This window comes from Helianthus annuus, chromosome 12, assembly GCF_002127325.2.
Source record: "Helianthus annuus cultivar XRQ/B chromosome 12, HanXRQr2.0-SUNRISE, whole genome shotgun sequence".
Lineage (NCBI taxonomy): Eukaryota > Viridiplantae > Streptophyta > Magnoliopsida > Asterales > Asteraceae > Helianthus > Helianthus annuus.
Window position 1 is genome coordinate 119,617,825 of NC_035444.2, and position 27,774 is coordinate 119,645,598.

A 27,774-nucleotide genomic window follows, 5' to 3' on the forward strand; every position below is an offset into this window, starting at 1 on the left:
AGAGCACATTTCGCCATGTTCAGTGTCCGAACAACCGTAACGTCGAGTTTGCTTCAAGTGTATTTCAAAAGAGGGCTCTTACCTGGTGGAATGGGGTAATGAGAGACCGAGGTGCTGATGTTGCTTTGGGTCAGACATGGGAGGAACTTAGAGCTCTCATGATGAGAGAATTTTGTCCTCGTCACGAGCAGAGGGCACTAGAAGATGAGTTCAATGATCTGAAGCAAGTCAGTGGTGAACATCGGGCTTATACCGACAGATATGAGGAGTTAAGCTTGCTCTATCCTACTATGGTCACGCCTTTGGATAAGGCTATTGAGAGGTACATAGACGGTTTGCCAGATCCTGTTCAGGATATTGTCACTGCAGCCACCCTACTACCGTCCGACAGGCCATTGAGCTAGCTGCTACCCTTACTGAATCACAAATCAAGAAGGGTAAACTCCACAGGAAGGGTGATAAGAAGCAGAAACAGTCTGATAGCACCAAGGAGAGTAAGGGCAAGAAGGCTGCTGAGTCTTCAAAGAAATCAAGGAAGCGTAAGGCTTCTAAGAATTTTGCGGTCACTGCTCAGACTAACCAGGCTGCTCCTAATCAGGCAGCACAAAATCAGGCTGCACAACCTGCTGCCAAGCGGCAGTATGCAGGGAATGCACCTCTGTGCAATAGGTGTAACAGCCACCACCAGCCACAGATGCAATGCCGCACCTGCACTAATTGTGGCAAGTCTAGTCATCTTGCGAATACTTGCCGTTTTGCTCCTAATCAGAATCAGGTAGCTCAAAATCAAGTTGCACAAAACCCAGCCCAGAATCCTGCATGACCTCACTTTCCGCCTGGTTCATGTACAGGAACAACTGCCCGAGGTTGGCAAACGCAAATCAGGCACCGGCTCGTGGTAGAGCTTTCAATCTTAATGCAAATGAGGCTTGCGCGGATAACGAAATGGTGAACGGTACGTTCCTTGTTAACAACCATCCTGCTTCTGTTCTATTTGATTCGGGTGCCGATAAGAGCTTTGTGTCCTTAGCATTTGAGCCTTTGCTTTCGATGACTAGAACAAAACTAGGAAAGCCCTTGACAGTAGAAGTAGCCAGTGGTGAACCTGTTGTACTCGACTCTGTTCTTTGAAATTGCCAGTTGAATCTCAATAACCATCTTTTCCCTATCGAACTCACACCGATGCAACTCGGGAGCTTCGATATTATAGTAGGAATGGATTGGTTATCAAAGTACCATGCTGAGGGGGTATGTTTCGAGAAGTTGGTCCGTATACCGCTTTTGACTGGTGAGATCTTAGAAATTCATGGGGAGAAACCTGCTAGTAGTCTTAAACTCATGTCTTGTACCCAAGCCCGCAAATACCTATGAAAGAAATATGTTGCTTTCTTGGCACATGTCGTAGAGGATAAAGGCAAGGGTAAGACTATCCAAGATATCCCTGTTGTTCAGGATTATCCAGAGGTATTTCCTGAGAAATTACCTGGTTTACCCCCTGTGCGCCAAGTTGAGTTCCGCGTTGATCTTGTGCCTGGTGCAAATCCCATTGCTAAGTCACCTTATCGTCTTGCACCGTCTGAGATGTAAGAGTTATCTAAACAGCTTCAGGAGCTTTCTGACAAAGGATTCATCCGTCCAAGTTTTTCACCTTGGGGTGCTCCTGTCCTATTCATGAAAAAGAAAGATGGATCATTCAGGATGTGTATCGATTACCGTGAGCTTAACAAGCTTACCATCAAGAATCGATATCCCCTACCTCGCATTGATGATCTCTTTGACCAGCTACAGGGTGCTACTTGCTTTTCAAAGATTGATCTACATTCTGGGTATCATCAACTTCGAGTTCTCGAAGAAGATATTCCCAAGACAGCTTTTCATACGCGTTATGGTCATTATGAGTTTACTGTTATGCCTTTCGGTTTAACAAATGCTCCTGCTATTTTCATGGACTTGATGAATAGGGTTTGTAAACCTTATTTGGACAAGTTCATCATCGTCTTTATTGATGATATTTTGATATATTCTAAGACTCGAGCTGACCATGAACAGCATCTTCGTCTTACAATGGAGCTCCTAAAGAAAGAACAACTTTTCGCCAAATTCTCCAAGTGCGAATTCTGGCTTAAGGAAGTTCAATTTTTGGGGCACATCGTCAACGAACAAGGTATTCATGTAGATCCTGCCAAAATCAGTGCGATTAAGGATTGGGATACACCTACTACTCCTACCGAGGTTCGTTCATTTCTTGGTCTAGCGGGTTACTACCGCCGTTTCATTGAAAACTTCTCCAAGATTGCGGTTCCTCTCACTGCTTTAACTCAGAAGAGTAAACCTTTTGAGTGGGGATCCAAACAGGAAGAAGCTTTCCAGACCTTGAAACAGAAACTCTGCGATGCACCTATTTTATCTTTGCCCGAGGGTAACGATGATTTTGTCGTGTACTGTGATGCGTCCAATTTAGGCCTTGGCTGCGTTCTTATGCAAAGAAACAAAGTTATAGCCTATGCATCAAGACAGGTGAAGGTACACGAGAAGAACTACACCACTCACGATCTTGAGTTAGGTGCAGTAGTCTTTGCTCTCAAAATCTGGAGACACTACCTTTACGGTACAAAGTGTGTTGTGTTTACTGACCACAAAAGTCTCCAGCATATCTTCAATCAGAAAGAACTAAACATGAGGCAATGTGTCACACCCCCAAAACCCACACGCGGAGTATCACCGCTTGGAAGCGTGACTGACCAGGATCAAGCCACCAATCATATAGAACAATATATATAGTAAAAGCAAATGTAGTTAAACCCAAACCAATCCATATGAAAGGTGTTCAAGACATAAGTGTAATAACAATGTTTAGCGGAAGCAAATGTATAAAAGCCCAATCAATAGAAACGTGTGCAATGTCATAATGTTTAAATCAAGGTATTCACGATCCTTGTCCACAACGACCGCACCTCCCTGTGGGCTCCAAGTACCTAACGACCTGCAAGGCATGTAACAGAGGATCAACAACTAGTTGAGCGAGTTCACAGAAAGTAAATGCGTAATAGTAAGTTCGTTTGTAACATGTGGCTCTACTGGGCCGATAGTATGTTCTATTGGTAGGGGCTTCCCATATTGTATATACACTAGACTATTAGTAACCATAAGTGTTCTTCTTAACCTGAGAACAGTAATACGTACAAAGTTTACGTAGGTTTTACGTAAGTGCCCTTCACAACCGAGGACAGGGTACGCGGGGGTTTACGTAGGTTTTACGTAAGTGCCTGACACAACCGAGGCAGTAGTGAGTGTAAGTTCACGTAGGTTTTACGTGAGTGTCCTTCGCAACCTGAGGACAGTGATGAGTACAAGTATACGTAGGTCTTACGTATGTGTCCTGCACAACCGAGGACGATGGTAGATAGTCTAGTAACAGTGTAAGTACAAATCCATTCAACCTTATTCCTTCAATCCCATTCCCAAGCCCTGGGAATCCCATGCCTTAGTAAGAGTGTGAACTCACCTTGTTTTGCTCGGTATGTTATTGTTTCTATGGTTAATTAGTGTTTAAGTCCGTTACACACGACCTAGGGTACAGTGCACATACTCGACGTAAGTATATATATTCAATTAGGGTTTACAAGTCTCTGATATCCAAGCAATTGTGTTATGTCTCTTCATTGTGTACAGAATGATATGATAAAGATTGTTCATACATACGGTATCATTCAGTAATGTACAGTATCATACAATCACATACAGGTAGAGTATAGTAGCATGTTGTTCCTCATACAGGTTTCTGAACTTGGCATCATAATACAATCAGTCTTTTCAAGTATTAACAGAACTCAGGGCATGTAGCATCACTATAATTCAAATCATACATTCAATCAAAAACTCAGACAACAGATTATTCATGGAACTCAGACAAGGTATCATGTTGAGCATGTAAAAGTCGGACTAGTATCATCTTCACACATTCGGACTACATACTTTGCATATAAAAAATCGGACAATCTTGCATCATAAACAAAAGTCGGACCTTATGTGCCACTATAAAGATCGGACTAAGTCCCTTATACATGAAACTCGGACCAAGGGGCCTTCTACAAAACTCTGACACAACCCTCCCCCCTTTAAAATTCGGAACAGGGGCTTTTCCCCTACAAAACTCGGACAAGGGTATGACATTCATAAAGTTCAGACCAAGGAGCTCCCCTTTACAAGTTCAGACAAAGGGAGGGGGGCTTCCCTACTTAAAAATTCGGACAAGGTTAATCAAGACAGAAACTCGGACCATGTAGGGTTTAAAGGTCGGACCCTACACAAGCATGTAAAACTCGGACCTATTGTTCCCCTTTATAAAATTCGAACACTACAACTTATGTAAAAGTCTGACAAGCTTTCACCTCATAAAAATTCAGACTTTTAAGCAAGAAACTCAGACAACAAACATGATAATCAAAACTCAGAGTTTTGTGACTTCACAAAACCCTGACTGTTAACTCTGAGTTTCACATACGTTATTTCCAAAACCAATATACAGAATCAATGGAACAGTTACGTTCTTACGTTCATACGATCAGGAAAACCCTAATTCATTCATATGCAATCCAAATATCAATCAATCATTCTACATATCATGTATCTTAACATCAGGCAACCGATTACACAGCTAATCAACATCATTTCACAATAATCAGAATTCAATCAGTAAGTACAGAACTAGTATGTGAAGGACTAGGGTTTACATGAATCACAAAATCAAGAATTGATAGTAACAAACAATCATCAAACAATTACCTTAGATTGATTCTAGATAAAGTGTGGAATCAAGAGTGATGAAGAGCTTGTGCCAATGTTGAAGATGATGATTGCCAGAGAGGATTAGAGAATGTGAAAGTACGTGTTTTGATTCTTGGGTGATGATTAGTGAAAGGGATTAGGGTTAAGAATGATTAGAATTTCACTAATTACTCTACTCATCCCTAAGTATCATCTTTTACATAAAACACCCATCACAACATAATTTACAGTTTCACCACCAAATTCATGTAGTTGTCAAATCTTTCATAAAATAACACATAACCTTGCAATACTCATAATACACTTTATCGAGCCACAACGTATACAGTTACAATGCAAACAAATTGTGCAGGTAAGTACTAAACAGACAGTGAACGCGTAATAAATGCGAAGAATGAAATCTTGGAAACTCGAGTTGTCACACAACGACATTGGGTTGAACTCCTAAATGACTACGATTGCGAAATTCGCTACCATCCTGGTAAGGCGAATGTCGTGGCTGACGCATTTAGTCGTAAGGAACATGTCAAGCTTCACTATGCTCAAGTTCGATCTGACATTCAATCCCGCATAATTCAGGCTCAACATACTTGTGTTACACAAGACTTGATGGGTAAAGAGTTACCATGTCATACAAATCCTGAGCTTGAACTGAGAGACTTTGGGATATTCTATTTTATGGGCCGTTTGTGGGTCCCAAGTATAGACGATCTTCGCACCTTGCTTATGGATGAAGCTCATAAGTCTCGTTATTCTATTCATCCTGGTGCAGACAAAATGTATAAGGATCTTCGAACCCAGTATTGGTGGCCGGGTATGAAGAAAGACATTGCCTTATATGTTTCCAAATGCCTTACTTGTCTTAAGGTTAAGGCAGAACACCAACATCCCTCTGGACTTTTGGAGCAACCAGAGATTCCGGTTTGGAAATGGGAAAACATTTCAATGGATCTCATTACCAAGTTACCGTGCACTAAAAAGGGTCATGACACCATTTGGGTTGTTGTTGATCGTCTTACAAAGTCAGCACATTTCTTGCCGATCCGTGAGGATCTATCTGCTGACAAGCTTGCGCAGATATACGTTGATGAGATTGTATCTCGACATGGTGTTCCTTTGAACATTATATCTGACAGAGATGCTCGATGCTCGTCTCGTTTTTGGAGAACCATGCAATCTGCCATGGGTACTCAACTTCATTTGAGCTTAGGGTACCATCCGCAGACAGATGGTCAATCTGAAAGAACAATCCAGACATTGGAGGATATGCTTAGAGCGTGTGTGATTGATTTTGGTGGTAATTGGGATTCGCATCTACCATTGATCGAATTCTCCTACAACAATAGTTATCACTCTAGCATCAATATTGCTCCTTTCGAAGCTTTATACGGTCGAAAATGTCGTTCACCGGTCTGCTGGAATGAGATAGGTGAAGCTCAGCTTACTGGACTTGAACTCATTCTAGAGAGTACAGATAAGGTCAAGAAGATTCGTGATAACCTACAGACAGCTAGAAGCTGTTAGAAGTGTTACGCGGATCGACGACGCAAGCCCTTAGAATTTTAAGCCGGTGATCACGTCCTACTCAAGGTGTCTCCTTGGAAAGGTGTGATTAGATTTGGAAAGAAAGGAAAACTTGCACCACGCTATGTTGGACCATTCAAGATCGTTGAAAGAATCGGAAAAGTAGCCTACAGATTAGAGCTACCTCCTGAACTTGGAAATGTTCATCCAACATTCCACGTGTCCAATCTCAGAAAGTGTTTAGCTGATGAGAACCTCCACATACCACTTGATGAAATTCGTGTTGATAACACGATGCATTTTGTCGAGAAACCTGTGGAAATAGTGGACCGTATGTTCAAACAGTTGAAGAACAAACGGATTCAGTTGGTCAAAGTTCGCTGGGAATCTAAACGTGGCCCAGAGTTTACTTGGGAACGTGAAGATCAGATGAAAGCGAAATATCCGCATCTATTCTCACAAGTTTCCTCTAAATAAATTTCGGGACGAAATTTCCTGAAGTAGGGGAGACTGTGACATCTGTGCTTGTGATATCATTCTACAGACTCCGAACAATACAATATTAATAAAATAATGTGTTTTGATCCCAATGTTTGTCATTTATGTTTGATTTTATGCACGCGTTGATTTTTGATCAATTTTGAACTCTATATCGCTTTCTAGAGAGTTATACGCAAACTGATGCGTAAACACGATCAGTTTAACGCGACAAACACTCTGGGACAGCAACATAAACTTAACATACCTTAAGTAACCTTTGCATAACTTAGAAATAAGTTTTAAAGGCTTTGGTATGGCAAAAACAAGTTTATTCGCTCACAGGGACTATTTGCGTCAACTTGCAAAAATCTGCCGTTTCGTAAGGCTACGTACAGTCCGGAACATGATCATAAGTTAAACATACCATAAATAACCTAAACATGGCTTAGAAATAAGCTTTGATAGGTTCGGTGTGCGAAAACATGCTTGTATGATCTTACAGGGACTAAAAGTGTCAAAAACGGCGTAAGTTTGCATTTTCGCGCATATCTTACGTTCTAACCACATCTGTATATCCAAAATTTTTGTACACACTAAAATATTTTTATTTTAGTGATCGGCATGCAAAAATTCCATTCGTCGCTTAATTTGTTTCGTTTTCATGTCCGTTTGAGTTTCGTCGTAAATTAGCGAACAACGCGACCGTACGACCAAACGAGCTGACATCCGCGAGTTTTCCGAGCATATTTTGAGTCCTCTAAACTTTATTAACCTTGTAGAGCCTTGAAAATGGCTTAACGGGGGTCAAAAAGGCCTGAAATGGACTCGAATGCATGCAGGGACCTAAACTGTCATTTTTCAAACTTTTGCTGATCTGGGGGACTCAGGCGGGGCGCGTAAGCCTACCCCCATATCTTACGCGGGCCGTGTAAACATGCCAGCGACCAGAAACTTAAATTCAGCATCCTGTTTGAAGTTTAAGGGCTGTTTATGCAAATTTTTGGTATGTTAAGCAAGTTTAAGTGACCACCAAGGCTTCTAACCTGCTTGTAACAAGTGTAGGGTCAAGATTATTGCTTGATCACCACACAAAATGATCCTAATGGCTCTTGATTCCTATAAATAGCAAGGCCATTCAACTCATTCATTGCTCATTCCTCTTTTCTCTTCTCTACATCTGACTTGGGAGCTCTCTCAAGCATTTGGGACTTTGTCTTCTTTGTAGAAAAGATAGCAAGGACCCTTAGTGAGTTAACCAAGCTTGCTTAGTGATCATAGTTGCTTAGGGAATAACCACTGAGGTTATACCTTATGATCACATAGGATTGGTTAGTCATATGCTAGATAGCTTGTATGCCCATAGGACATGACCAAAATGCCCTTTTGAAACATAAATCCGTATTTTGACTATGTGAACATATTTTTGACATATAATCTGATTTAGTAACATGTTTAGGGATAATTGGGCATGTAAGACTTGGCATAGCACATAGATTACCATCCGAACATAGTTTTACGCTAACGACGCCTTATAGTAGCTTATGTTACCATAATGTCTCGAAACGGGTCAAAAGCACTTAGGTAGACTTTCCAATCAGAATGTAGGGCCTATTAAATCATACCATATGAGTTCAATTACTCATTTGATTTATAGAACCTCATTCTATCCTATCTCCCGATTTAGGAGCCGATTATTAACATAGTTACCTATACTAGGTGCCGGTTGATTCCGTGATACTTGGAGCTTAAATTGGTCTTATTCTCAAGACTAATTAGCAATCCGAAGTGAGTACATAGTTCCCCTCTTTTACCATTTTCAAATACTTTGGGGTGATACACATGTACATACGTGTTACGTTTGCGCATTTCATGCTTTTATGACATAAACATGCTAGTTTCACCTAGTACACTTATAGTACATGCTTTCCATTGAGTTTTGCTATGTATGTTAAGCATGCTAGCACATTGATTTACTACACATTTGTCGCATATGTTTACTTAGCATATGTACACATTGTTTTACATGATATTTTTGCTATGTATGTTTACTGAGCATGCTAGCACATTGTTTTACATGAACATTTCTACTAGGCATGTTTACTTAGCATTCCTAGTACATGGTTTTCACATGCTACATTGGTTATGACATTTGGTGTGTATAATCGGGACAATAATACATTCACTAACATTGATCACGCCGCTCGGACTTATGTAATGGTACCATAGGAATTGACAACTCCCGTTTCCAACTTCCTAGGTTTGTTTGGAAGTTGGGAATGACAGAATCCGACTACATAACTTAGATAAACCTTTAATTTGTTTAAAGGTTTGTCGCCACAGTCGCAAGGCTTGAATGTATGCGATTAACATTACTGCATAAATGTTTGTAATCAGAAAGCATTGTTTTTCTGCAAAACATAACATTTGATTTAAACTTAGGATTATTCAAAAACATTGTTTTGTACATTTTCTATGGGGTTGGGTAGCTTCTAGTTATTCACCATACATGACATTTGTTTTCACATAGACATTATTACATAGTTTAAGTAGATGATTTCCTACTTGTTATGCACTTCATTGGTTATACATGATACACGTTACACATGGTATATAACATGGTTTTCACATGAACATTTTTGACATTGAACATGATGTTTTGGTTGGTTATTGATAAGTGACTTATGTAACGGGGCTATGTGTTATATGATAAAAGCATGGTGGATACGCCGCTGGTACTTCCTATATATAAGTGCTTTTATTGTATTATACATTGTTGCGTTATCTAAATCACTTGGGCAAGACATGAAACATTTTTATTCAAAAACATGACACTTGTTTACAAATTACACAAATTCATCTTCACTTGGTTATTCATTTAACCATGCATTGTCCTATCATTATCATTCGATTTTCACATCGATTTTCAATTGGTTTTACAAAGGAAAACATTTTACAAGGTTCATGACTACATTTTGTTAAACACTTTTTAAAACCACAAGTCATGAATCTGCATAAACAAAACCTATGTATCTCACAGGCATTTTTATGCTGACGTACCTATTTTTACATGTGTTTTCAGGTGCAAATGCATGATGATTGTGCTTCACTTAGGCGGACTCGGGCCTTAGTGACTTAAAAGACAGTTATTATGTTAGTTTAGTTTGAACTGAAAGACAATGTAAACTTTAATCTTAATAATACATAACTTTATTTGCCATGGTTGTTGAAACAATAATTCTGTCGCAACTCACCTCCCCGGCGTTTCCGCCGCGGTTTGTTGTTTTGACGCGGCCGGGGTGTGACATCATGTTTTTCTTTTTGAAACCAGGTTTTTTATAAAAAGTTTTGTGACCTTTACCAGCAAACTTTGAAATTTCAGACTTTTCGATTTCAACCATCTTGAAAACATTATCAACCTTTTCACAAATCACATTCTGAATCGGGAATACAATATCTAAGAATAATTTGTTCCATCCAATCATGGTATATACCAATCCTTTTGAATCATCATTCAAATTTTTCTCGGATTTTGTGTTTTTCAGATATCCATCATGAAAATTACCTTCATTTTCATCTTGTGATTCAGAATTACCTGTATCAACTGACTCCTCTGTGACACCTGTGTCACCACCACCATCAAACAAATACCAAGCCAATGAAATATTGTATTTCATACTTGGGATATGTATAAATATGTGTATCTTTTGCACGTATCAATTCTTGTTCGATTTCGGGCTTTAAATCGCTTTCTGGAAGGTTATACGCGATCTGATGCGTAAATATAACCAGTTTAATGCAACAAACACTCCGGAACAGTGAAATAGGCTTAACATACCTTAAATAACCATTACATAACTTAGAAATAAGTTTTGGATGGTTTGGTATGCCGAAATCAAGTTTATTCGCTTACAGGGACTAAATTTGACAAACTGCGAAAGTATGTCAATTTGTACTGTAACAGACCTTCTGGAACTTGATCATATGTTAAGTATGCCCTAAATATTCTTTACATAGCTTAGAAATAGGCTTTGAGGTGTTTGGTGCGCAAAAATAAACTTTATGCTCATTCAGGGACTAAAAGCGTCAAAAAGTGCATAAGTTTGCATTTTCGCGCATATTTTACGTTCTGAATACTTCCGGACTTCCAAAAATTTATGTAAGCATTAAAATATTTTATTTTAGTGTTTGGTATGATAAATTCCATTCATCGCTTAATTTGGATCGTTTTTTGCGTTCGTTACGACTCCCGTCGTAATTAAGCGAATAACGCAACCGTACGACCAAACGAACCGACATCCGTGATGTCTTTGAGCATATTTTAAGTTCCCTATACTTTAATATCATTTTAGAGCCTTGAAATGAGGTTAAAGGGGTTTAAAAGTGCCAAAAAAATCAAGTTTTACAAGTGTAGGGACCATTTTTGAAATTTCTGGCAGATTCAATGAACCTAGTCCATTTTGAAGTGTTAATGGTTTTCACCCATGGTTTTGCAAAACCATGGGATGGTATTCAATGAACATAGTCCACATTAGGGGCTCCCATGGTTTTTGAAAACCACGTGCCCACATGTAAGGTCTAGATCGAATCACGTTTTTCGACGAACGATCTTAACGGTTCAAGGAAATCTATAAATACCCCTCACCCATTTCATTCTTCCTCACATTTGAATCTGATTCTACACTATCTAAGTGGAAGTATATGCTTCCTACCTGAGAGTGAATCGGGTTCGAATCTTGCGTGGACCTTCTGTAAGTATTCTTTCGCGTTTTTCATTCGTTTTAGCGTTAAAGTCAAACTGCGTTTGACTTTCTGCATTAACCAGTTTATGGTCAATGCGAAGTTCGTTTGAACTTCATAACGTGAGCGTAATCACGATGGTTATAGTCCCTAGTAACTATACCTACTGATTACCACGTTATCTAGGCTTAGTGACGAGTCGTAGTTTCGGCCAAAATGAGTTTTCTCGCGTATTTTGTAACCAAACTACTCTAGGGTATTAAAACCGTTTGTTTTAATACCAAACCTGTTTTCTAACTTTACTAAACATGTTCGAGCATGTTTAGCTCGTCGCTTTTAGATTTGTGCTTGTTTAGGGTCGTAAAGGTAAGCGATCTAATCAATCGCTTATGCTTACGAACCCGACCCATTGGTCGATCTTTAGGATCCGACCAAACACATTAGGTGACCATAGTTGTATAGGGAATAAGCTTCCGAGGTTATACCTTATGGTCACGACGTTTAGTTAGTTATATGATAGGTAGTTTATATGTAACTTAATACCCTTTTTGCGCCAAAATTCATTCTAAGCATATGTAACTTAATTTTTGACATCTAAACTGATTTAATAACAATATTAAACATGTTAAGGCATATCTTCCTTGTCATAGGACTAGTTAGGCATTCCAAACGCGTTTTACGCAAACGACGCGTTAAAGTGGCGTAAGCTACCTAAACAGGTCGTAATGGGTCAAAAGCACTTAGGATAGGTTTCGTTTTAGTACATAGGCTTTGTTAAACCATATTACATAAGTTCCCATACTTATTTGGTTTACGAACCCTTGTACTACCCGATCCTCTGATAGGTCCGTTTATTAATGTAGATACCTATATAGGTGCCGTTTGATTCCGTGATCTTCTAGCTTTGCTAGGTGGTTATCCTAAGACTTCTAAGCACCCTCAAGTGAGTACATAGACCCCTCTTTTACTATTTTCCAAACATTTTGGGGTGAAACACATGTGCCTACTTGTTACTTTCATGATTTCATGCTTTTATATCATATACTTGCTATGTTCACTAGTACACTATTAGTACATGATTTTATTATGATTTTGCTATGTATGCCCACTGTGTGCATACTTAGTACATCGTTTTACAAGACATTTTATGCTTTGTATCATGCTATGTATGTCCATCCGTCGCATACTTAGTACATTGTTTGTGCATTCTTACCAATGGTTTGGTGATTACATATTTCACTTGCCATACATGACATTTTGTTTACACGTTACTTGATTGACATTTGACAACGGTTTAGACATGGGCAATTTACATTGGTGGTTTATGTGGGTAAGTGATTTGAGTAACGAGACGTGTGTAATGTGATACAAGCATGGTGGATACGCCGCTGGTACTTCCTATATATAAGTGCTTGTATTATATTACATGGCGTAGCGTTATTTAAATCATTCATTTGGATTTATACATTTTTAGACAAATAACATATTTTTCACAAGACATTGTTTTACAAAACAGTTTGTTTTATACAAACTCATTTTTACTTGGTTATTCATTTAACCTTACATCATTCTTTTAACTATACATATCTATCATCGTTTTTCAAATGTTTTATAAAAGCAAACACTTAAACTGGATTCATGACAAGTTTTTGGTTAAACATTTTCTTAAACCTAAGTCATGGATCCTATTTTTCATAAAACCTATGTACTCAACGGCATTTTTTATGCTGACGTATTTTCACATGTGTTTCAGGTACAATAGTTGATGATATTGATGCAAGCTCACATAGGATTGGACGAGACCTTAGTGACATTAAAAGATGCAAGACTAGTTAATTTTTGTTATGTTTCTTTATTATTAAGACATTGTAACTCATTTAATTCAATAAAACGAAATTTGTTTAATCCATGGTTGTGAAACAATGATTCTGTTACAACACTCCCTGACGTTTCAGCCACGTTTTGTTGTTTTACGTGGTCGGGGTGTGACAGAAAAGTTGGTATCAGAGCCAATGGTTATAGAGAATTAGGTTATTAGTAATGCTTTGACCTAGAGTATAACCTTCCTAGGACTCTAACGCGAGTTTACTTGCAATTAGTCATAAAACAATACCGTCACTTATCCTTAGGTGACAACCACAACAAGAACATAAATTTGATCTGCTTTGAAAACTAATCATCTGTTCTAGGATGATTGATTACTAGGTTTTGAACCCTTTGTTATAAGGTTTCGAACCCTTTAAGTTTTCAAAATTTCGTCAAAGTTTGGGTCTAAATAATGTGAACACGTGCAAACTGGAAGAGTGGGTGCCTGTACCCTGAATTTTCTGTCTAAGGCTAGAGTGTTCGTACAAATCCGCAGTATAGGGCCAGTCACTCTTACCTGGGAACTCTTGGGGTGAGTGTCCACTTATAGGCGAGCATGTCTTCGCGATACATTATATTGACCCGCTTACTTTGATTAGTCACTATCTCATTTGTTTGTCGTTGGTAACAAACAAATGGTCACAATCTTCATGCGTTGTCATTCTCTTTTGACTATCTTTTGCTTGTTTCCTCCTATGCCTTCCATTGTCTTCAAGATGCCTCTTCATCGCAACAATACTCAAATGTCTAAATCTGGTGCTGCAATTACCCAGCGTATAGGCGTCGTACTCAAGAGGACTGTTGATTTAGCTACCACCATGACTCGCCTCAGGGATGAAGCTGTATAAGGGAACTGCTCCTTGGTGCAATCAATGCCACTGTCATCATCCGAATTAAATACCCCGTTTCAAATGTACCCACAGTGGACGATGGGGACATTTGGTTAACATGTGCCACTTTGCAATCCAAAGCAAAGCTGTTACAAACCCTGCTGCTGCTTAACCTTCAATTTCTGCTTCATATGTCGCCTTGGCATATCTAGCGCCTTGACCTCATGAACTTTCTACCTTGTGTATCGACGTAAGCACGCCTAGTGCAAGGTGTCGGAACACCTCTCGTTACACAAACTCCAAAATCCATATAGGATCTTTCTATCCTCATAATTAGATCCTTGTGGGTGAGTAACATTCATCGGAGTCCTTAATTGAATTCTCTGTATGATTCAATACGTACATTACAATTCAATAAGGACAAAGCCGAATTCCTATTAAGATTTTTCTATCTTCATAGATAGATTCTTGAAAATGATTAAAGTGCCAAATGAAATCCACGGATTGGATTCCTGGTGTACTTTAAGTATCTGCGTCCAAAGATAACAAATTAATAACTGAGTTAAGCAACTATGTGATTATGTGCTTATGTGTTCCCTTTTATGCTTTTGGTGTAATCCAAGTTTTTGTTATCCAAATGCTCGTAGAATCGTCCATATCATTCGTATAAGGGATTCATAGTAGGATATCCAAAGGTACTATATTAAATCCTCAATGGGCTTTTACGTAATAGTAAAGAACCTTGGATTATATTGTACTATTCCATAATTAGACCCTTTGAGTGGTCTAGTTAAACAGATTGATCCAAAAATCTAGTTAGGAATATCATGTGATGATATAGCTGAAAGGACTCCTTGGTGGCCTAGTTAAAAACATCATCTGTCGATCTAATTAAAAGGACCCTATGGTAGTCTAGTCACCCTCATCACAAGTTTGATATTCTTCCCCAAAACATTACAAAACAAACTGTGCGGACTGTGCAAGGAATTACTTAATTATGGATGCATACGTAATTATGGAATTTAGTGCACAGAAACCATAGCAAGTTTTGTCGAGTATCTAGAGTTAACCCTGTTCATTTTCGTATCTGAAGAAATTGTGGAAAATGACTCATTCCGTTCATTTTCGTATCTGAAGAAATTGTGGAAAATGACTCATTCCGTTCATTTTCGTATCTGAAGAAATTGTAGAAAATGACTCATTCTGTTCATTTTCGTTTCTGAAGAAATCGTAGAAAATGACTCATTCCGTTCATTTTCGTTTCTGAAGAAATTATGGAAAATGACTCATTCCGTTCATTTTCGTTTCTGAAGGATACCCATTAAGGAAAATGACTCATTCCGTGCATTTTCGTTTCTAAAGGATACCCATTAAGGAAAATGACTCATTCCGTGCATTTTCGTTTCTAAAGGATACCTATTAAGGAAAATGACTCATTCCGTGCATTTTCGTTTCTAAAGGATACCCATTAAGGAAAATGACTCATTCCGTGCATTTTCGTTTCTAAAGGATACCCATTAAGGAAAATGACTCATTCCGTGCATTTTCGTTTCTAAAGGATACCCATTAAGGAAAATGACTCATTCTGTGCATTTTTCGTTTCTGAAAATTTTCCCTCGAAGGGAAATGAATATCCCTGATCTTTCCTTCATTTCCGTTTCTGAAGAGTCTCCGTTAAGGAAATGACATGATATTGCCTTGCATATCTTTGGTGGCTTTTTGACACAAAGTCACAGATAGACTCCTACGAATAAATTTCGGGACGAAATTTCCTAAAGTAGGGGAGACTGTGACACCTGTGTCACCACCACCATCAAACAAATACCAAGCCAATGAAATATTGTATTTCATACTTGGGATCTGTATAAATATGTGTATCTTTTGCACGTATCAATTCTTGTTCGATTTCGGGCTTTAAATCGCTTTCTGGAAGGTTATACGCGATCTGATGCGTAAATATAACCAGTTTAATGCAACAAACACTCCGGAACAGTGAAATAGGCTTAACATACCTTAAACAACCATTTCATAACTTAGAAATAAGTTTTGGATGGTTTGGTACGCCGAAATCAAGTTTATTCGCTTACAGGGACTAAATTCGACAAACTGCGAAAGTATGTCAATTTGTACTGTAACAGACCTTCCGGAACTTTATCATAAGTTAAGTATGCCCTAAATATTCTTTACATAGCTTAGAAATAGGCTTTGAGGTGTTTGGGGCGCAAAAATAAACTTTATGCTCATTCAGGGACTAAAAGCGTCAAAAAGTGCATAAGTTTGCATTTTCGCGCATATTTTACGTTCTGGATACTTCCGGACTTCCAAAAATTTATGTAAGCATTAAAATATTTTATTTTAGTGTTTGGTATGATAAATTCCATTCGTCGCTTAATTTAGATCGTTTTTGCGTTCGTTACGACTCCCGTCGTAATTAAGCGAATAACGCAACCGTACGACCAAACGAACCGACATCCGTGATGTCTTTGAGCATATTTTAAGTTCCCTATACTTTAATATCATTTTAGAGCCTTGAAATGAGGGTAAAGGGGTTTAAAAGTGCCAAAAAAATCAAGTTTTACAAGTGTAGGGACCATTTTTGAAATTTCTGGCAGATTCAATGAACCTAGTCCATTTTGAAGTGTTAATGGTTTTCACCCATGGTTTTGCAAAACCATGGGATGGTATTCAATGAACATAGTCCACATTAGGGGCTCCCATGGTTTTTGAAAACCATGTGCCCACATGTAAGGTCTAGATCAAATCACGTTTTTCGACGCACGATCTTAACGGTTCAAGGAAATCTATAAATACCCCTCACCCATTTCATTCTTCCTCACATTTGAATCTGATACTACACTCTCTAAGTGGAAGTATATGCTTCCTACCTGAGAGTGAATCGGGTTCGAATCTTGCGGGGACCTTCTGTAAGTATTCTTTCGCGTTTTTCATTCGTTTTAGCATTAAAGTAAAACTGCGTTTGACTTTCTGCATTAACCAGTTTATAGTCAACGCGAAGTTCGTTTGAACTTCATAACGTGAGCGTAATCACGATGGTTATAGTCCCTAGTAACTATACCTACTGATTACCACGTTATCTAGGCTCAGTGACGAGTCGTAGTTTCGGCCAAAATGCATTTTCTCGCGTATTTTGTAACCAAACTACTCTAGGGTATTAAAACCGTTTGTTTTAATACCAAACCTATTTTCTAACTTTACTAAACATGTTCGAGCATGTTTAGCTCGTCGCTTTTAGATTTGTGCTTGTTTAGGGTCGTAAAAGTAAGCGATCTAATCAATCGCTTATGCTTACGAACCCGACCCATTGGTCGATCTTTAGGATCCGACCAAACACATTAGGTGACCATAGTTGTATAGGGAATAACCTTCCGAGGTTATACCTTATGGTCACGACGTTTAGTTAGTTATATGATAGGTAGTTTATATGCCTTAGGTAAATTACCAAAATACCCTTTTTGCGCCAAAATTCATTCTAAGCATATGTAACTTAATTTTTAACATCTAAACTGATTTAACAACAATATTAAACATGTTAAGGCATATCTTGCTTGTCATAGGACTAGTTAGGCATTCCAAACGTGTTTTACGCAAACGACGCGTTAAAGTGGCGTAAGCTACCTAAACGGGTCTGTTAGGACCGGTTTGACTCCGAAACGATTGCGTATGACACGTTCGACGTGCGGAATCCGTGAACGTGAATAACCGAAACACACGAGACGTACTATTAACGTGATTCTTTGATAGATCTGAAAAGATACAAGAACCGTGAATCACCTTTTGCCTTTCTCTCTCTACTTTCTCTCTCTAGCTTCTCTCTCTAACCTCTAAGCTCCAAAGATCAAAATGGCAAAAGTCCCTAACTAAAAGCCTAAGGCTTCTATTTATAGGCCAAAGGTGATAAGGAAACTTTCCTTATTTACAATAATGCCACCTTGCCTTTTAGTAACAAGATATTACATTGTAAACACAAAGTTCTTCTGTTTCTGCTACGAACTGAGATGACGGAGGCGATAGACATTAATGTACCAACAGACTCCCCCTTGGATATTGCCGTAGTCAATCTCAAACATTCAGACTCGTAGCTTCTTTTCTTTCTCTCTCTTTAGCTTGAATAGAATCCCGGTGGATCTGTCTTCAGCTTCAGCTCCCCCTTTCGGTGAACTCTTCAGGCTCCCCCTTTCGTCAAGCTTCCGTGCTTTGGGATCGACACCTGGCTTTCCAGTTACAAGCTCTTCCAGGAACGATACCTGGCTCCTTACACGCTTCCGTTAGTATTGAGCTCGTCTTCAGACTCCCCCTCAGACTCAGCTGTCGGGATCGTAGTCTGGAATAACATCTGCAACACTCATACGTTTATAAGTGACAGTGTTTTGACATTGTCCAGAAATCGTAATCTGGCTCTTTAAACTTTCTAAATCAAGATTCTGGCTTTAAGATATAATAATATGAAAATATCCAGGATTATCTTGACACTCTCTCCCTTATCAAAATGCTTTATAGATTTAACAGCGTTAAAGAATCCAAATCGAACAACTGACTCTTTTAAGATTTTAACAATATGAGCATCCAAATTCTTTCACAATTGATCATCCAAGTCCAAATTAATGACCTTGGAGATATCACAAACTGTTTTTTAAATTTTGATTTTAATTTTTAAAAACTTTCAAGTTTCAAATTAATGAACTTGATTCATTTCCAGAAACACGATTAGCATACTTCGATCTTGAAACTTAGCACTCAGACATCGGTTGTCGAAAATAAAACAGAAATCAAAATCTTTTTGTATTTTTCTGAAAATATAAAGCAGTAAAGAAATATGTACAAACATATTTACAGACAATATTTTTTTTTTGTTTGAGTTCTTGTAAAAGGATCATATCAGTTTTTGAAACAAATCACTAGCACCGTTAAGCTTTAATCATTTTAAGTTCTAAACGATTCACCTCGATTAACGATATAGTTGTCCTTTTAAATTTTCACACAATTTTCAATCTATTCAGGATACGCTTTAGATGTTTTAGGAACTTAGCTCGATTTATGTGTCCCACCTCTTGAATATACTCCCGTATCCAGAATCTCAATATTCAGTCTTACAGGCAAGAATACTACAATGATGTCTGTACATAAATTAGGGGTTTAATGCGAGAATTGAGGGATCTCAGGTCAGAACTTCCGTTCAGCAGAGAGATATCAATTTCGACTTTGCGGTATGTCCCCTTTAGAGAATCTTTTAGCTACAACAGATGATTATCAATTTTATTGTCTAATCACTGAGGGCTAGAATGCTATGTTTCAAGCATTTACTGCAAAGCATTATCCAAGGACTAGGTCAGAACTACCGTTCAGCAGAAGTCCCGGAATAATACCCCAGACATCATAGAGTATTAATACCTAGTATATCAGAATACGAGACCTTTCAAACGAGATTTCAGGGGTTACCTATATATCCAAGTAGTGTTCCCCACAAATTTCGCAAGTTTGAAATTTTAGGTTTATATCCCGAATAAATCTACTAAATGTACAAAAACCTATCGTCACATCATTAGTGAGACCATTTATTACATTTGACATTACATTTCTTTAGCGTGCTGTGATAGTCCACTGATGTACTATCATTTCCTCTTTTATCAACAAAACTCAAATTTTGAATTTTATCATGTTTTTGGCTTTTTCAAATTTTCTAATGTTTTTGGATTTTCTTGGATTTTCTGACAATAATATCTCTTACTCCCCCTAAAATTCAAAACCATTTAAAGAAAATTTGATAACCGATGTAGATAGCTTTGTCTCGCCATCCATTTTCTGCTTCTCATGCTCTAACTAACAGTATCATGTTGTCAAATTTTGTACCCCCATGATTTACAACACATTGATTTTTACAGTTTGAAAACCGTTTTTCAATCTAGTGAAATTAATCATGTTTGTTCAGCCGTGAGGGTTTCGGCGTATTCAATCAGAACATCCCAGAACATCCCCTGATAACAAACTATTTTCCCATTATGATTTCAAAACACTTAAGTTTGTTTTAATCAAAATGGTTTTTTCGGAAAATAAGTTTTGTTTAATTCACACACGGGGTTTATTCATCACCTTGTTCTTTCATCAATTAATTCGAAAGTTAAATCAAGTACAACTTAATGTCCTTGATAAAACATTTCTCAAGAAAGATGCCGATTCCTACTCCTCAATTACCAACCTGGGAGTTCCGGCAAATTCAAGTAACATATTTTTGAATTTTTGCATTTTTGACAAATTTAAAAACAAACATATTTTTGATTTTCAAATTTTTGACAAATTGAAAACATATTTTTGGTTTTTAAATTTTTAATTTTTAGAGTTTTTGAAAATATTGTTTATTTATGTACAGAAATCAAACAAACTCTCTGTTTAACCGTTGCAGGGATCAGCAGCCTCCGGTGCCAGGCTGTTTCGATTCTCCTTTGGTTGACATTCAGTTTTCTTCAGAAACACCTGCACATTCAAATTTTATCAAATACGACCCAATTAATAATTTTTTTTTTTTTTATTAAAGAAGGATGCCGATTCATGCTTCGCGATAAAGGAAGCTCCGGCAAATCAAATTGTTTAATCAAACATTGTATCCACCCAAGCCTCATCAGCCTTGGGTGTAACCTTGACTCTAGCAATCTGAATTTTAAAGTTTTCAGCCTTAAGTGGTGGAAAATTTGCATCATAATCAATCGAAATTGACTCCTCAGCCTTTTTCACCTCATAAGTTGAACTTTCTGTTTCTGTTTTCGATTTCCAGATTTGTTTTTGTTTCTCATTTTTAACCAAATCAACATGTTTCTTAACACTCCATGTTTGACCTTTTGGAGTCCCACGTTTGTAAAAATGTGACTCTTTTTGAACATTTGGACCCTGAACAACATCTTTTGGTTTCCAAAATTGGTTTGGTTTTGTTGCATCAACAGTTGTTTTCCAACTTTGTGTTGTTCTAAGTTCGGGTGTCACTGGTTTCCAAGTTTGTTGTGAGTCAGCCTTTGACAATTTTGGCTTCCAAGTTTGCTTTGATTCAAACTTGGTTGACTTTTGATTCACAACTTCATATTTCTGTTTTTGAACATAAACAGACTTCTTTTTCATCTCAACACCAACAGGTTTCAGATTTGGACATTTGCGAGCAAGATGTCCTGTTTGATCACATTTAAAGCATGTTCTCTTTGAAACATCTTTGACCTGTTGTTGTTGCTTTTTCTGGGCCTGAAACTCTTCATTTGACTGTTGTCTAAATTTGAGTTCTTTCTCTTCTTCTGAACTTGTTCCATGAACGAAGTTCATTTTTGCCTGAAAATTCGGAGTTTTATTTTTATTCCAATTTTGTTTCTTCTTATAACCCAACCCAGCCTTCATGTTTTTCTTCTTGTAACCAGATTTGTTATAAAAAGTTTTGTGACCTTTACCAGCAAATTTTGGAATTTCAGATTTTTCAATCTCAACCATCTTGAAAACTTTGTCAATCTTTTCTGAAATCACATTCTGAATCGGGAATACAATATCTAAGAATAATTTGTCCGATTCAATCATGGTATAAACCAATCCTTTTGAATCATCATTCAAATTGTTCTCGGATTTTGTGTTCTTCAGATATGCATCATGAAGATTTCCTTCATATTCATCATGTGATTCAGATTTACCTGTATGAACCGACTCTTCGTTCAAGACACTTTCAACGACTTTACCTACCACCTCTGAATCATGAATATCATCAGATTTGGAATAGGTTATGTCAATGTTGTCTGGCAATTTGTCTACCATGTTAAAAGCTTTTTCGACCTTTTCCTCATCATAAAATGCAAACTTTTCCGGTGGCGGAACTTGATGAAACTCTGAGCCAATGCCTTTCTTGTTCTGCTCAGACTCACCATCACCCGGTTTTATATTGAAAATTCGTTCAAGCACATATGACGACACATGGTAACTTTTTAACTTGTTGTTTTCCTGTTCTAAATCAACGATCTGTTGCTTTAGCTTAGCAACATCCTCAATATAGGAATTAACAACATCTTGTTTTATAGCATACATTCGTTTAAGCTCTTTTGTTGTTTCAGACATATAATTCATTCTTGATTGAGCATATTTCATTTCATCTTTCACCTTTTCATATGACTCTTTTATAACCTCATATGATAATTTCATTGAATCATATTCCTTTTTCATTTCTTGACAAGCAATCTCTTTTTGTTCACATTTATTTGTCATTTTCAAAACGTTTTCTTTCAAAACCTCATTTTCTTTTTCTAATTTGTTACATTTTTCTGAAAGTTTTTCATCATTTTCTTGTAAAACTTTTTCTTTTTCTAACATTTCTTTGCATTTAATTTTGAAAATGTTTTCGAATTTTGTGAATTCAAGTTCTTTTATTCTGAACTGCTCATCTTTTTCTTTACAAGCTCTGCACGGTACCATGCATTTCTTGCACTGTTCAAATGTTTTTAAGAATTCAGAATCAGAATGTACCTCAGTGTTTGGCACTTCGGTGTTTTCAGCTTCCTCTGGCTGCTTCATCTCAGCATCATTCAGCTTTTGTTCAACACTGACTTCTTCTCCAGCATCACCAGCATCTGACTTGACATCCTTCATTTCTTCTTCTTCAATTTGCTGTTCTTCAACTTCTTTCACAGCTTCAACTTTTACAGCTTCTGTTTCGACTTCTTCAGCAACCTTCTTCAGATTAACTACCATCTCTTCAACACTCTTCTTCATTTTCTCTTCATCCCTTTTTCTCAAGCATGACAGCATAGCATATCGGATATCTTTCTCGTATTGTTTAACATATGCATCATCTTTCGTCACTCTTCTGTAATATTCAGCTCTCAACGGGACAGCAAGAAGAACATCATCAAAGATTATATCTTTCTTTGGAACAACTGGTTCTCCTTCTCTGTTGTAATAACACTCTCTCTTCTTGTCCCATCGTTTGTTGCTGACAGCATTCTCATATTCTTCCTGCATCTCATCCATTCTTCTGTAAACCACATCTCTTTCTTTATGTGTTTTCTCACTCAAGATCTCTTTTCGAGTTTTCTCTTTGTTCTCAATCTTTTCTTCATGGTTTTTAGCAGGTTCTTTTTCTTCTTTAATTTCAGCAACATTCGCAAACTTTCTTGGTGCTGTCGTAGCTTTCCCATGAGCTGTTTTGCGAACAATATCATTTCGATCTTCTTCTGGACAAATTTGAGACCAATCATATCCTTCATCAGGATATATGACAGGACAAGCTCTTGAAGTTGTTTTTGGTCTATCTTCAATCAACTTTGGCTCTTCTCTGCTTCGATGGTAGATCGCCTTTTGATAATAATCATCATTGAAAGGACGTTCATTTCTTTCAGCAACTTCTGCATTCTTACACTCTCTTTTGAAATGACCCTTTTGCTTGCATTTGAAACAGGTCACTTTTGACTTGTCAAAACCGAGCTTTGTTGATGGACCACCAAGAGATTGTTTCCCAGTAATTTCCATGTATCTTTGAGCTCTCCGAATGCAGCTTGCTAAACACCAACGAATATCAATAAGTTCCATCTCCTCTGGATCAATCTGGTCGTAGTCTTCTTTTGTCAGTTCAGAATTACCGATTTTTCCAGCTACCAGACCTTCATATGATTCCAGGACAGATGCAAGAAAGCTCATTTGCTGCTTCGCTGCATTGATACTCATTGCTGGAGAATTCTTCAGTTTAAGAGCAATGTTGCACAAAATTTCATCTGTGTCTTCAGAATTTGTTTTTGAAGATGAATGATATCCAGAATGATGACTTGTTGACGTTGTTTGAGATTCATTCATCTTTTCACCAACGAATGCTGTTTTTGGTGAACCAACGCCTTTCTCTGAAAGTACACTACTTTTGTAATACAATCCGACATTCTGTTGTCGTGAAGACTCTGTCATCTTGCTTTGCTTCTGGAGCTCTAGATCATGACTCTCAATCTTTTCAAATAATGTATCAAGAGAAATTGTATCATATGAATCATCATTTTTCAAAATAAACACAAACGTTTGCCACTGATCAACTCATGGTAACGCTTCAATCACTTTATCGATGATTTCTTCTCTTGTTTTAGCAATTTCAAATCTTTCGAGTTCGATTTTTAGGTGACAGAATCTTTCTATCATTTGTCTCACCGATTCTCCTTTTAAACTATCAAAAAGATCAAATTCTTTTTTAATTAGCGCGATTTTGTTCTTTTTAATTTGTTTGCCACCCTCAGCTTTAATACGTAAAGCTTCCCAAACCGATTTGGATGTCCCACTATGATTTAATAATGCAAATATATCGTTTCTAATTGCTGACTGTATCAATGCGATCATCCTTTGTTCGGCGGCAAATTCTGCTCTGTCGTCTCTGGAGAATTTTTTGAACTGTAAATCTTCACCTTTATCATCTTTTGGCTTTTCATATCCGTATTCTAGACAAAACCAACTTTCATGCGCATACGCTTTTGCCCAATTGATGAATCTTTCTTTCCACCAAGTATAGTCTTCAATGCTTTCAAGCGTTGGTGGTTTAGAATGCGTTCCGTAAAAGTTATCATGCTTGATGTTCTCATTGATTGCCTTCGTAATTGTTTTTGGTGTAACAGTTGTAACTTCGGATGATTCAGATGTGAACGCGTTGAAAAACGTGTTATAAAATTCCTCTGCCATGGTTTGATCTTCTGAATTACCTTGAATCACCTGAATGAATTACGTAAACAATCGATTAGTTCAAAGACTTTTAACAAACTTGATTTTGGAAATTAATCGATTTGATATGATTTAAAAATTTATATGATCCAAATCAATTTTAAAATACTTTCTCAAAATGAATGCTAGTCGATCGGGTGAGAAATGGATGCTAGCCGATCGAACAAGAAATGGATGCTAGCCGATCGAACAAGAAATGGATGCTAGCCGATCGAACAAGAAATGGATGCTAGCCGATCGAGTGGGAAAAGGTCTCTGTTCGATCGAGTAGGAAGGTATTGCTGTTCGAGTGGGACTTTGCTAGCCGATCGAACAGCTGTTCGATTGAAGTATTGTAGGGGTGGTGCTAGCCGTTCGGCTAGGAATACTGTGTTGTTCGATCGAACAGAGTCAAAAAGTCAATTGCTTTTTAATGAATGCTGCTGTTCGAACGACTTGGAGGTGCTAGCCGTTCGGTTAGAAATGCTACACCTGGTGCTGTTCGATCGAACAGGAGATGCTAGCCGTTCGGCTAGGTCAACCAGGGTCAACGTATTAACTGCTGTTCGATTGGTTGCACATAACGGTGGAACGAATAGGAATGGCTATTCGATCGGCTACACCAGCCGAACAATAAAAGCTACAATTCGATCGAACAGGGTCAAATAGTCAACTGTTCGATTGGAGTGCACAAATATGCTGTTCGATCAAGAGTTTCTAGCCGATCGGTTAGCACTTTGCTAGCCGATCGGTTGGGAATGGATGTTGTTCGATCGAACAAAAAGGAGGTGAGTCCTAGTCGTTCGGCTAGGTCAACAAGTCAACGTTTTTAATGAATGTCTGAGATTTCTATTCGATCGAACAGGAGGTGCTAGCCGTTCGATTAGTCCAACCGATCGAACAGCTGTTCGATTCAAAGTTCCTGTTCGATCCAAAATTCCTGTTCGAGTGATAACTTCCTGTTCGAACGGTTAGCACTTTGCTAGTCGTTCGACTAGCCTAACCGAACGGTTGGTCTACTCGATTCAAGTTCCTGTTCGATTAAACTTCCTGTTCGAACGAGTTGCTAGTTCGATCGAACAAGAACTGATGAACAGTTTGACGAACGGTTTCAGCAAAAAGTTCACAAAAACGCAGATTTCTCCCAAACTGCTTGGAATTTTGACCTGAAAATTTGTAGGATCATAGATCAGATATAGGCGCACAACATATCAAAATTTCATCCAATTTTAACCGTAAAAACACTGTTAATTTTGCGATTTTCAGATAAAAACGTGAAGAACAAGAAAGTATGAAGAAATTTGACAAATCTGAGTAAATTCGACTCTGAATCTGAAGGATTTCTATGCGTATTCGTGCGTTTGATCTGTGCAATCGAGCTCCTGCTCTGATACCACTTGTTAGGACCGGTTTGACTCCGAAACGATTGCGTATGACACGTTCGACGTGAGGAATCCGTGAACGTGAATAACCGAAACACACGAGACGTACTATTAACGTGATTCTTTGATAGATCTGAAAAGATACAAGAACCGTGAATCACCTTTTGCCTTTCTCTCTCTACTTTCTCTCTCTAGCTTCTCTCTCTAACCTCTAAGCTCCAAAGATCAAAATGGCAAAAGTCCCAAACTAAAAGCCTAAGGCTTCTATTTATAGGCCAAAGGTGATAAGGAAACTTTCCTTATTTACAATAATGCCACCTTGCCTTTTAGTAACAAGATATTACATTGTAAACACAAAGTTCTTCTGTTTCTGCTACGAACTGAGATGACGGAGGCGATAGACATTAATGTACCAACAGGGTCGTAATGGGTCAAAAGCACTTAGGATAGGTTTCGTTTTAGTACGTAGGCTTTGTTAAACCATATTACATAAGTTCCCATACTTATTTGGTTTACGAACCCTTGTACTAGCCGATCCTCCGATAGGTCCGTTTATTAATGTAGATACCTATATAGGTGTCGTTTGATTCCGTGATCTTCTAGCTTTGCTTGGTGGTTATCCTAAGACTTCTAAGCACCCTCAAGTGAGTACATAGACCCCTCTTTTACTGTTTTCCAAACATTTTGGGGTGAAACACATGTGCCTACTTGTTACTTTCATGATTTCATGCTTTTATATCATATACTTGCTATGTTCACTAGTACACTATTAGTACATGATTTTATTATGATTTTGCTATGTATGCCCACTGTGTGCATACTTAGTACATCGTTTTACAAGACATTTTATGCTTTGTATCATGCTATGTATGTCCATCTGTCGCATACTTAGTACATTGTTTGTGCATTCTTACCTATGGTTTGGTGATTACATATTTCACTTGCCATACATGACATTTTGTTTACACGTTACTTGATTGACATTTGACAACGGTTTAGACATGGGCAATTTACATTGGCGGTTTATGTGGGTAAGTGATTTGAGTAACGAGACGTGTGTAATGTGATACAAGCATGGTGGATACGCCGCTGGTACTTCCTATATATAAGTGCTTGTATTATATTACATGGCGTAGCGTTATTTAAATCATTCATTTGGATTTATACATTTTTACACAAATAACATATTTTTCACAAGACATTGTTTTACAAAACAGTTTGTTTTATACAAACTCATTTTTACTTGGTTATTCATTTAACCTTACATCATTCTTTTAACTATACATATCTATCATCGTTTTTCAAACGTTTTATAAAAGCAAACACTTAAACTGGATTCATGACAAGTTTTTGGTTAAACATTTTCTTAAACCTAAGTCATGGATCCTATTTTTCATAAAACCTATGTACTCGCCGGCATTTTTATGCTGACGTATTTTCACATGTGTTTCAGGTACAATAGTTGA

At 37.8% G+C, this 27,774-nt stretch overlaps 1 protein-coding gene across 1 annotated transcript in view; it reads right to left on the bottom strand.

Moving 5' to 3' along the window:
* Nucleotides 1–20,630: 20,630 nt before the first annotated feature.
* The window catches only part of LOC110893415, an 85,037-nt gene continuing 77,893 nt past the window's right edge, over nucleotides 20,631–27,774 (bottom strand). The window contains exons 3-7 of the mRNA XM_035981355.1: nucleotides 24,498–24,938; nucleotides 24,056–24,191; nucleotides 23,136–23,431; nucleotides 22,740–22,928; nucleotides 20,631–20,714 (exon numbers count right to left, since the gene is read on the bottom strand). Of these exons, the coding sequence (XP_035837248.1) occupies nucleotides 20,631–20,714; nucleotides 22,740–22,928; nucleotides 23,136–23,431; nucleotides 24,056–24,191; nucleotides 24,498–24,938 (1,146 nt within the window). The remainder of the gene's footprint in view (nucleotides 20,715–22,739; nucleotides 22,929–23,135; nucleotides 23,432–24,055; nucleotides 24,192–24,497; nucleotides 24,939–27,774) is intronic.